The 12,109-nt window shown below is 32.3% G+C and overlaps 1 protein-coding gene across 1 annotated transcript; it reads right to left on the bottom strand.

Annotated features, from left to right (window-relative positions):
• Nucleotides 1-2,800: 2,800 nt before the first annotated feature.
• On the bottom strand, nt 2,801-11,097 carry LOC128193173 (transforming growth factor-beta-induced protein ig-h3-like). Its single transcript, XM_052866482.1, has 12 exons — nt 10,844-11,097; nt 9,847-10,061; nt 9,555-9,741; nt 9,358-9,456; nt 9,159-9,272; nt 8,973-9,061; nt 4,848-4,995; nt 3,868-4,082; nt 3,578-3,764; nt 3,380-3,478; nt 3,181-3,294; nt 2,801-3,084 (listed from the first exon to the last, which is right to left on the bottom strand). The coding sequence occupies exons 1-12, from the start codon at nt 10,980-10,982 to the stop codon at nt 2,945-2,947; spliced, it is 1,746 nt and encodes a 581-aa protein (XP_052722442.1). The 5' UTR covers nt 10,983-11,097; the 3' UTR covers nt 2,801-2,944.
• Between the last annotated feature and the right edge of the window lie 1,012 nt (nt 11,098-12,109).

Genomic DNA, 12,109 nt, shown 5'->3' with positions numbered 1-12,109 from the left:
TCAAAAAGTCATTATGATATTAAATGTGATAACATGTCTAGCATGCACTAATGCCAAATACTAATATAATACTGCGGTGTGTCTCTTGTGAAAAACAAACTGTTCAGGATCCATGATAATACAAGTAACTAATACTTTTATTAGAGATACATATACGTGTGGCATCTGTAATCACATTTTCACGTTTATCGACACATGTTAAACGTTTTACGTTTTGCTATATTTATCGCTAAGATGGGATTCCTTCACGTTCTTGGAATGAAGAGGTCAAAATTCCTTATCTCTCAGTTACCTAGCATTTCGGGGAAAGGGGGGGGTGAATGAAGAACTCTTTAGGAATTGGCGCATGAGCAAAAGTAACAACGTATTCAATCGTTAAATGCTGCCAAAATACTGTAATGGGGCTTATTTTCGCCGTGTGTTATTTTTCCCCGTCTTGACTTGCAAATTGAACGGTTTTGTTCTGTTCTGAATATTTCGAAACAAAAATGTATTCAAAGAGAGATACGTTGAAGACATTGGAATTCGCCCAGACCTAAATTTCTGGGCTGACAACGAGGGCGAAAAGGGTGGAAGTAAATCGATGAAAATAGTTCCTGTATACAGTAATCACATATGAAAAAGTATTCGGCTATGTTCGTTCGATTTAGAGCGACTGTTGTAAGATGCAAATGTAATAAATCTTGTTGTATATCTTGCGTCTATGTGCAACTCTTGTACACTGAAAGCGATTGTTGTTAGATTGAGTGATAGGATTGCGCGAGTTATCAGGTGATCGGACGAATGAACGGGTGCCAAACCCATTGGACATGTGGAGTTCATTCCATTAAGTTTTAAATGATACGAGTTTTTGTGCGAGTCAGCTTGGGTAACGAATAGACCGACCGTTTCCGACGTTTTTGGTGTTTTTTTTATTTATAACCATTAAACAATCATTAATCGGAAAAAAATTATATCTTTTAAAAACTTGAGATCCTAATGTCTTAAATAGGAAGAAATGGAAAAAGTCGCTAATGCATTGCGAAATAGGCGGTGTGAATGACAAGAAGTATTTTGCTGATGAGCTATTCAGACCTTTCACTCTTTTAGGATAAAATAATTGAATTTTTGAAGTTAATGTGGATACAGTGTTCACAACCATTTATTTTCTGTTTGCTTTTATTTGTATTCTTTGATTTTACTTCGCAACACATTGAAAATGTAATGCCTGTAAATACAATAAATTTTAACTACAACCTTCTTCATGAGAAATCCTTTGACAGATTTGAATTGGATTTGTTTGAATGATGCACTACCAGTAACGATTATACATGGAAAAGTTTTGTAACTTTTTTTCATCCTTGAATTAAGGAAAGACATATTAGAATTTAATCGCAAATGAATCAGAATATGTTTTACTCCTATAAAACATTTACTTATCAACAACATTGCATTTACTATACCTACATGAAAATCTTAGAAGAGGAAACATTTATGAAACACCCCCCCCCCCCTTTGAGTGCAACCAGGAAGGAATTTATCCAAGGAATAGCATTAAACATCGATTTATTTACTTTTGAAGATCATTTTTTTTACTGTTGCGCTAGTGTGATATATCTTATTTACTACGTTGTGAACTTTGTTTTGTCTTTTATTTCCCGGAAAATTTAGCTAAAATAACGATATCATGTCATAACTTCAAGAACTGTTATCTTTGTCAACTCCATTGACCACATTTTACAAATAAAGCAAATTTTGACGTCTGTGTTTATTTTCGTAAAATTATTTATTGGCCATTTTCCGTAATGCATATAAATCGTCGCCAATTTTGTTATTCGGCTTGCTGTTTTTTATTTATTTTTTTCTAAAAACTACATGTTCAAGTTAAGATTGATACAATAGAAAAAAGGGTGTCCTTCGAATCATGAAAAAGACTAACAAAATAAATTATGTTTTTTTTTGGGGGGGGGGGGGAATTTTGGTTGAAAAAGTAAATGATTTAAAAAAGGTTATCCATATAATAATTTTTTAAAGATTTGTCTCGATTTATGTTGTTTTTTACTGCAATAAAGCTATAAATCACATCGTTTGAGTTTATACCATCCTGAAATTACAGCATTGCAAAATATTTTTAGGGAGTGTAGATAGACTGGAGCTAAACTAATGATTAAGTAAGATATATTTACTCCTTAATAATCACTTACATTTGAGGTTTAGACAATTGTTCCAACCCCCGTACTTGCCGAATTGAGAAAAAAGTTTGTAAGATTTTATTTAGATATGTCTTAGCCAATACTGGCCAAAAAAGCCAAAATGAAATGTGTAAAAGAATTTATCATAACGTTGTCAGATAAAATTTATATGGAATAAACTATAGCTTGTGTTAGTGATCTGAGTGTGTCAATAGAAATAATGATCAAATGTCATTTGTTATTAGACTCTAAAAAAATTATTGTTTTAAATGCATCCTTTTTCATATCTATATTTAAAAAACAAACATTTTTCATTTTTGTTTTCGCTATAGAATTCGTGTTAATTGGAAAACAAATTCATTTCAAAGGAATTCAAATTTTAGGTATAATAATTGGTAAAATAATATTCTTGATGGTTTCTTTTTCAAACATAAAGAATCAAACTCATTTTGATGAAAAATTTAACAAAACAATTACAGATTATACAATTTGCATTGAAGTGATTTTGTGCCGTTATTCTTAAGCATCATTATAGCCATATATAGGTATTCAAGTTAAAATTTTCATGAAATCGTTTTGCTCAGTGTATATCAAGTCACCAGTAGTGAACAACCAGAAAAATATTTTCACTTTTTGTCAATGTTTATTGCAAATTTAGTACGTTTTCACTCAATAGAAATAACAAGCATATTCAATAACAAGTATATACAATTAGAATGTGTGATTCAAATGAGACATGGCTTCAAAAATGTCAAAATAGTTTGTTCAGATGATTACTTTTTCCCCAATATCGCAGAGAAAAGATAACGGGATGGAATAAGTACGTGATCAATGATGTGTACGACACCGTTGGTGGCGCTGATGTCGGCTTGTGTCACGTGAGAACGGTGATTAATAACAACACCATTAGTACCTGGAATGAGAAAAAGTTATTGTATTATTTTATTTAACGATGCACAGATATCTAAAAAACAATAAAGGTGACAATAACATAAGCTTGAATACTTACTGCTGACTCCAAGTCTGATGACGTCATGGTGAGTATCAAGAGTTCTGAGGTATTCTCGGTTGTACAATCCAGCTGAGTATTCAGTGTGAGGAACGACGTGGTACTCCAGAATTTCTAAAGAGAAAAATAGAGATCCTACCTGCAGTTTAAATTATGTTGTAATCATAAGTAAATAAGATATCAATTGAGAAATGCATACCTTTAAGAAGCTGTGGGTTTCTTCTAAGATTGTCCAAAACATGACTGCCAAGTCTATTGAACGCAGCATTGGTTGGTGCAAACACTGTTAGAGCATCTCCTGCATAAAATAGTGAGAATATTAAATATTCATTTTTTAAGTAATGCTAGAAAATTAAATTTGGAAAACATCTATAAAAACACAAGCAAAATAACTAACCCTGTAGTGCCCCGGCTAATCCAGCTGACTGCACCTTAGATAAAAGAGTGCTCAGGTCACTGTTGCCGGCCACCAAATCCACAATGCTTCCTGTAGGAGGCATCATCACGGTGTCAATGACGTGCACCATTCCATTTGAGGCGGTCAGGTCGAAGTGTGTGATTTTGGATCCTTCCACTGTAACAACCTACATGTACAAACAAACAAAATGTCATTTTAGTTTGATTGATTGCATGCGAGAAGACAGCTTTGATTAAGTTGGATATCACAAAAAGAAATGAAACACTTACGTGATTGTGATTATAGATGTTAAATCTGATTTTGGTTCCAGCCAAAGTCTCCAACTGAAGCTCATTGGATGCATCGGCCTTGTGAATGGAGCCTTTGACCACGTGGTATTTCAGTATATTTGCCAAAGCGGTGGTATCTCTCTGTAGGCCATCAAGGACAGACTGTGGAAGTTTGGAGAATGCAGCATTTGTTGGAGCAAATATGGTATACTCTCCTGTGATAGTAAACAGAAAATTAGTAATCACTTCCCGTTCAGATTATTGTTATTAGAGATTGAGCCCATAGTTAAATCAGGACTTAAAGTTTCTTCTAAATCCAGGTGAACTATCTCGAATCTGTTTGTTGCTTGAATTTCATGCATTATTATCATTTATGTAAAAATACGTAAAAGTGAATTTTGTTTGCAGACCAAATTCAGGAGGTCGATCGGATTGGTTTTTTTATTTTTTATTTTCCTCTTTTTTTGGTTTTGCAGAAATAATACGTAAAAAAAGCCCTCTATATTTGAATCATTTGTAATATAAATAATTTCTATTTTCAGTCAACATTTACTGTCATTAGAGATTTATGGTATACATGTAGTCATCAATTGATGTAATGAGATTTTGAAATTCGCATAGATCATGATTAACATTTTTTGGTTTCAATGAAGTAATATCATTTATTTTGTAATAGGTAAAATGTCACGAATATGTATTATGTTTAAGGCAGTAATGATGACTATTGGTTTGGAAAAACTTAATAGTGGTTACATAGTGTTTTATTTTGAATGACGTTTTGCAAGGTCCAGTCATTTTGAGGGCAAATGGGTGAAACATTTCTCGAATTGTATCATTTATTATTTTGAAAATTTGAATTAAAAACAAAATCAAAACTCCTCTTGACTAACGCCACTTGAGTTTTCTAGAAATTCCGCTTAGACAAAACAATTCAATCATTAAATCGTCTAATAAATATTAAATTATTGAAAATAGCATACCTGACAGTAGAGCGTCGGCCAGACCCGCTTGTTTAACAAGAGCTATCAAAGTCGTCTCCCCGTCGTTTTGTAGAACCTCTACTAGGTTTCCCCCTAAAACACTCTGTACAAACACGGCCAAAGCTACCAAGACGAACATCGTTAGTGGCTATAAGTTGTGGTTTAGGTTTGTCAGGAAGGTTATGTGAAGACAAGTAAATTTTCAATACATTTATAGTATTTCAATTTATGTAACCATCTTAGCACCCGTCAATGAAATGTGTCCATGAATGTTTTCATAATTCTTAAGGACACCCTGTGGGTTCCAATAGGGCCTTAAATGATTTCATTTCATATCAAATAACAAAATTCAGACATTTAAGTATGAATATTGCATGTTCATAACAAAGACAAATTTTATATATGTAATTGTCAATTATTTCATTTTGATATCGATGTGTTTTTTTTATTTCAAATTTGACAGAAATCCCCCCGAGGACCTCTTCAGGTGGCATGGTCTTTCGTAAGTTGAGGACATTTATCTCTAGAAGAATTGACCACACATGCATCTACCTTGAGTTCATGATATCATCTTCGCCCTAAATTCATACAGCAGATTTTTTTCTGAGACCATTTATTTTTAAGTAGGATTTGTCTATTTTGAAAGGTAATCATATCATTTATTGAAGAAAAAATTATTAACTAATTCTTGTGAATGGACATCAATAAAAGATAGAATGAGGATATAATTTTTTAATGGTATGGTATTTCTCTCATTCTCTCTCTCAGTCAAAGTATGAAAATGAAATATATAGATAAGCTTCTTTTTCTACTACATGGATCATTTGTATTTGTTACATACAAAAATTCTCAACGATTCAAACGTATGGAAATTTTTAATATGGTGTAGATGAACCAATAAGTGTTATTTAGAAAAATTGTCCTTTAATTGATAATGATTGCACTGAAATGCGTTAATATTTTTGTACATTTAAGAATCCTCTTGCAACTTATACCAAACATTGATTATTGTGAAACATTTTCTAAAAAAAATTATTACTCTTTCATGTGAACAATAATCAAGATGATCTTTAAAGGACACAGGTGCACTATTTTTAACAAGTTTATTAAATTACTCTATTATGAAAGCATGGAAAAAGTATCAAGATAACAAATCAAAAAGTCATTATGATATTAAATGTGATAACATGTCTAGCATGCACTAATGCCAAATACTAATATTATATTGCGGTGTGTTTCTTGTGAAAAACAAACTGTTCACGATCCGTAATATTACAAGTAACTAATACTTTCATTAGAGATACATATACGTGTGGTATCTGTAATCACATTTTCACGTTTATCGACACATGTTAAACGTTTTACGTTTTGCTATATTTATCGCTAAGATTGGATTCCTTCACGTTCTTGGAATGTAGGTGTCAAAATTCCTTATCTCTCAGGCACCTAGCATTTCGGGGTGGGGGGTGTTGAATGAAGAACTCTTTAGCAATTGGTGCATGAGCAAAAGTAACAATGTATTCAATCGTAAAATGCTTCCAAAATACTGTAATGGTGCTTATTTTTGCCGTGTGTTATTTTTCCCCGTCTTGACTTGCAAATTGAACGGTTTTGCTCTGTTCTGAATATTTCGAAACAAAAATGTATTCAAAGAGAGATACGTTGAAGACATTGGAATTCGCCCAGACCTAAATTTCTGGGTTGACAACGAGGGCGAAAAGGGTGGAAGGAAATCGAGGAAAATATTTCCTGTATATAGTAATCACATATGAAAAAAGTATTCGTGCTAAGTTCGATTTAAAGCGACTGTTGTAAGATGCAAATGTATTAAATCTTGTTGTATGTCTTGCGTCTATGTGCAACTCTTGTACACTGAAAGCGATTGTTGTTACATGATGTGATGGGATTGCGCGAGTTATCAAGTGATCGGACGAATGAACGGGTGCCAAAGCCATTGGACGTGTGGCGTTCACTCCATCAGGCTTTCAATGATACGAGTTTCTGTGCGAGTCAGCTTGGGTAACGAATAGACCAACCGTTTCCGACGTTTTTATTATTTTTTTTTTATTTATAACCATTAAACAATCATTAATTGTGAAAAAAAATTATTTTTTTTAGAAACTTGATATCTGAATGTCTTAAATATGTAGATGTATGAGGAAGAAATGGAAATAGTCGCTAATGCATTGCAAAATAAACAGTGCGCATGACAAGAAGTATTTTGCTGATGAGCTATTCAGACCTTTCACTCTTTTAGGATAAAATAATTGAATTTTTGAAGTTAATGTGGATACAGTGTTCACAACCATTTATTTTCTGTTTGCTTTTATTTGTATTCTTTGATTTTACTTCGCAACACTTTGAAAATGTAATGCCTGTAAATACAGTAAATTTTAACTACAACCTTCTTCATGAGAAATCCTTTGACAGATTTGGCTTGGATTTGTTTGAATGATGCACTACCAGTAACGATTATACATGTAAAAGTTTTGTAACTTTTTTCATCCTTGAATGAAGGAAAGACATATTAGAATTTAATAGCGAATGAATCAGAATATGTTTTACTCCTATAAAACATTTACTTATCAACAACATTGCATTTACTATACCTACATGAAAATCTTAGAAGAAGAAACATTTATGGAACACCCCCCCCCCCCCCCTTTGATCGCAGCCAGGAAGGAATTTATCCTAGTACATGTAATAGCATTGAAAATCGATTTATTTACTTCTGAAGATTATTTGTTTTACTGTTGCGCTATTGTGACAGTTCTAAATAACTACGTTGTGAACGTTGTTTTGTCTTTTATTTCCCGGATAATTAAGCTAAAATAACGATGTCATGCCATAACTTCAAGAACTGTTATCTTTTAATTTTTTTCAACTTTATTGACCACATTTTACAATCAAAGCAAATTTTGACGTCTGTGTTTATTTTCATAAAATTATTGATTGGTCATTTTCCGTTATACATATAAATCGTCGCCAATTTTGTTATTTGGCTTGTTTTTTTTTATAATTTTTTTTCTAAAAACTACATGTTCAAGTTAAGATTGATACAATAGATAAAAGGGTGCCCTTGGAATCATTAAAAAAGACTAACCAAAAAAATTATGTTTTTTAGGGGATTTGGTTGAAAAAGTAAATGATTTAAAAGAGATTATCCATATAATAATTCTTAAAAATTTTGTCTCGATTTATGTTCTTTTTTAATACAATAAAGCAATAAATCACATGGTTTAAGTTTATACCTTCCTAAAACTACAGCATTGCAAACAATTTTTACGGGGTGTATATAGACTGGAGCTAAACTAATGATAAAGTAAGATATATCTACTTTTTAATAATCACTTACATTTGAGGCTTAGACAATTGTTCCAACTCCCCTACTTGCCGAATTAAAAAAAAAAACTGGCCAAAAAAGCCGAAAGGAAATGTGTAAAAGAATTTAATAAAATCGATGTGGAATAACATAACTATAGCTTATGTTAGTTATCTGAGTGTGTCAGTAGAAATTACGATCAAATGTCATTTGCTATTAGATTCAATAAAAAAAATATTTGTTTTAAAAACATCCTTTTTCATATCTTCATTTTAAAAACAAACATTTTTCATTTTCGTTTTCGCTATAGAATTCGTGTTAATTTAAAAACAAGTTAATTTCAGAGGAATTCAAATTTTAAGCATAATAATTAGTGAAATAATATTCTTGATGGTTTCTTTTTCGAACATTAAAGAATCAAACTCATTGTGATGAAAAATTTAACAAAACAATCACAGATTATACAATTTGCGTTGAAGTGATTTTGTGCCGTTATTCTTAAGCATCATTATAGCCATATATAGGTATTCAAGTTAAAATTTTCATGAAATCGTTTTGCTCAGTGTAAATCAAGTCACCAGTAGTGAACAACCAAAAAAATATTTTCACTTTTTGTCAATGTTTATTGCAAATTTATTACGTTTTCACTTAATAAAAATAACAAGCATATTCAATAACAAGTATATACAATTAAAATGTGTGATTCAATGGAGACATGGCTTCAAAAATGTCAAAATGGTTTGTTCAGATGATTACTTTTTCCCCAATATCGCAGAGAAAAGATAACGGGATGGAATAAGTACGTGATCAATGATGTGTACAACACCGTTGGTGGCGCTGATGTCGGCTTGTGTCACGTGAGAACGGTGATTAATAACAACACCATTAGTACCTGGAATGAGAAAAAAATATTGTATTATTTTATTTAACGATGCACATATTTCTAAAATAACAATAAAGGTGACAATAACATAAGCTTGAATACTTACTGCTGACTCCAAGTCTGATGACGTCATGGTGAGTATCAAGGGTTCTGAGGTATTCTCGGTTGTACAATCCAGCTGAGTATTCAGTGTGGGGAACGACGTGGTACTCCAGAATTTCTAATGAGAAAAAGAGAGATCCTACCTGCAGTTTAAATTATGTTGTAATCATAAGTAAATAAGATATCAATTGAGAAATGCATACCTTTAAGAAGCTGTGGGTTTCTTCTAAGATTGTCCAAAACATGACTGCCAAGTCTATTGAACGCAGCATTGGTTGGTGCAAACACTGTTAGAGCATCTCCTGCATAAAATAGTGAGAATATTAAATATTCATTTTTTAGGTAATGCTAGAAAATAAAATTTGAAAACATCTATAAAAACACAATCATAATAACTAACCCTGTAGTGCCCCGGCTAATCCAGCTGATTGGACCTTAGATAAAAGAGTGCTCAGGTCACTGTTGCCGGCCACCAAATCCACAATGCTTCCTGTAGGAGGCATCATCACGGTGTCGATGACGTGCACCATTCCATTAGAGGCGGTCAGGTCAAAGTGTGTGATTTTGGATCCTTCTACTGTAACAACCTGCATGTACAAACAAAAAAAGTCTATGTAGTTTGATTGATTGTTTATGAGAAGATAGATTTGATTAAATTGAGTATCACAAAAAAGAAAATTTAAAACACATACGTTATTGTGATTATAGATGTTAAATCTGATTTTGGTTCCAGCCAAAGTCTCCAACTGAAGCTCATTGGATGCATCGGCCTTGTGAATGGAGCCTTTGACCACGTGGTATTTCAATATATTTGCCAAAGCGGTGGTATCTCTCTGTAGATCATCAAGGACAGACTGGGGAAGTTTGGAGAATGCAGCGTTTGTTGGAGCAAATATGGTGTACTCTCCTGTGATAGTAAACAGAAAATTAAAATTAGTATTCACTTCTCGTTCAGGGCATATTGTTATCAGAGATTGAGCACATAGTCAGAATTTAAAGTTTCTTTTAAATCCAGGTGAACTATCTCGAATCTGTTTGTTGCTTGAATTTTATGCATTATTATTATGATCATTTATGTAAAAATACGTAAAAGTGAATTTTGTTTGCAGACCAAATTCAGGAGGTCGATCGGATCGGGGTTTTTTTTGTTTTTTTGTTTTTTTTTTTTTGTTTTTTTTTTTTTTGCACAAATAATACGTAGAAACTCTCTATATTTGAATCATTTGTAATATAAATAATTTCTATTTTCAGTCAACATTTACTGTCATTAGAGATTTATGGTATACATGTTGTCATCAATTGATGTAATGAGATTTTGAAATTCGCATAGATCATGATTAACATTTTTTGGTTTCAATTAAGTAATATCATTTATTTTGTAATAGGTAAAATGTCACGAATATCTATTATGTTTAAGGCAGTAATGATGACCAGTGATTTGGAAAAACTTAATAGTGGTTACATAGTGTTTTATTTTGAATGACGATTTGCAAGGTCCAGTCATTTTGAGGGCAAATGGGTGAAACATTTCTCAAATTGTATCATTTATTATTTTGAAAATTTGAATTAAAAACAAAATCAAAACTCCTCTTGACTAACGCCACTTGAGTTTTCTAGAAATTCCGCTTAGACAAAACAATTCAATCATTAAATCGTCTAATAAATATTAAATTATTAAAAATAGCATACCTGACAGTAGAGCGTCGGCCAGACCCGCTTGTTTAACAAGAGCTATCAAAGTCGTCTCCCCGTCGTTTTGTAGAACCTCTACTAGGTTTCCCCCTAAAACACTCTGTACAAACACGGCCAAAGCTACCAAGACGAACATCGTTAGTGGCTATAAGTTGTGGTTTAGGTTTGTCAGGAAGGTTATGTGAAGACAAGTAAATTTTCAATACATTTATAGTATTTCAATTTATGTAACCATCTTAGCACCCGTCGTTGAAATGTGTCCATGAATGTTTTCATAATTCTTAAGGACACCCTGTGGGCTCCAATAGGGCCTTAAATGATTTCATCTCATATCAAATAACAAAATTCAGACATTTAAGTATGAATATTGCATGTTCATAACAAAGACATGTTTTATATATGTAATTGTCAATTATTTTATTTTGATATCGATGTGTTTTTTTTATTTCAAATTTGACAGAAATCCCCCCGAGGACCTCTTCAGGTGGCATGGTCTTTCGTAAGTTGAGGACATTTATCTCTAGAAGAATTGACCACACATGCATCTACCTTGAGTTCATGATAACATCTTCGCCCTAAATTCATACAGCAGATTTTTTTCTGAGACCATTTATTTTTAAGTAGGATTTGTCTATTTTGAAAGGTAATCATAATTTATTGAAGAAAAAATTATTTACTAATTCTTGTGAATGGACATCAATAAAAGATAGAATAAGGATATAATTTTTTAATGGTATGGTATTTCTCTCATTCTCTCTCTCAGTCAAAGTATGAAAATGAAATATACAAGCTGCTGTCCTTTAAAAAAGGACTACAATACGTTGACCATTTGCATGTGTTTCCAACGTGAAAGCCTTAAAATTATCAGAGATTCCACTGACTCTAGCCCTCTGCTTTAACCACTAAATTTGTACGTTGTATTACGTATACATGTATGTATAGCTCTGACTTTTATCTCAGAATTTAAAGGGTTCATGCTTCTAAAGTAATTATGATCTATCTATGAATGAAGTTTGCATGTATAGTATCAGGCATTCAGTGAATTCTACTATTTGCGCACACACTACGATTCGCACTACTTCGTTAACTATGCAGTGACAGCTTTGTGTAAATTAAAAAAATTCTTTTGATGCATTTTTCTTGAGATTTAAACTTTTATACAGTGACATAATTATTGAATCATAGTTAAACTTACAAAAAATTTAATCGGGAAGTTCTCTAACCTCGCCTACTATAAAAATAAAGTTAAGTTACATGTGTATT

The sequence above is a fragment of the Crassostrea angulata genome, chromosome 7 (assembly GCF_025612915.1).
Source record: "Crassostrea angulata isolate pt1a10 chromosome 7, ASM2561291v2, whole genome shotgun sequence".
Classification (NCBI taxonomy): domain Eukaryota; kingdom Metazoa; phylum Mollusca; class Bivalvia; order Ostreida; family Ostreidae; genus Magallana; species Magallana angulata.
The sequence above is the reverse complement of the archived record's forward strand: the minus strand, read 5'-3'. Positions and strand labels throughout refer to the sequence as shown.

Bases quoted from the DNA above. Each gene is read 5' to 3' on its own strand.
- LOC128193173 (XM_052866482.1), bottom strand. From the start codon at position 10,982: ATGTTCGTCTTGGTAGCTTTGGCCGTGTTTGTACAGAGTGTTTTAGGG. The intron at 9,742-9,846 runs GTATGTGTTTTA...TTGTACATGCAG, and splicing joins ACATCTATAATCACAATAAC to GTTGTTACAGTAGAAGGATC. The intron at 4,996-8,972 runs GTACTTATTCCA...CACAACTTATAG, and splicing joins TTGTACACATCATTGATCAC to CCACTAACGATGTTCGTCTT.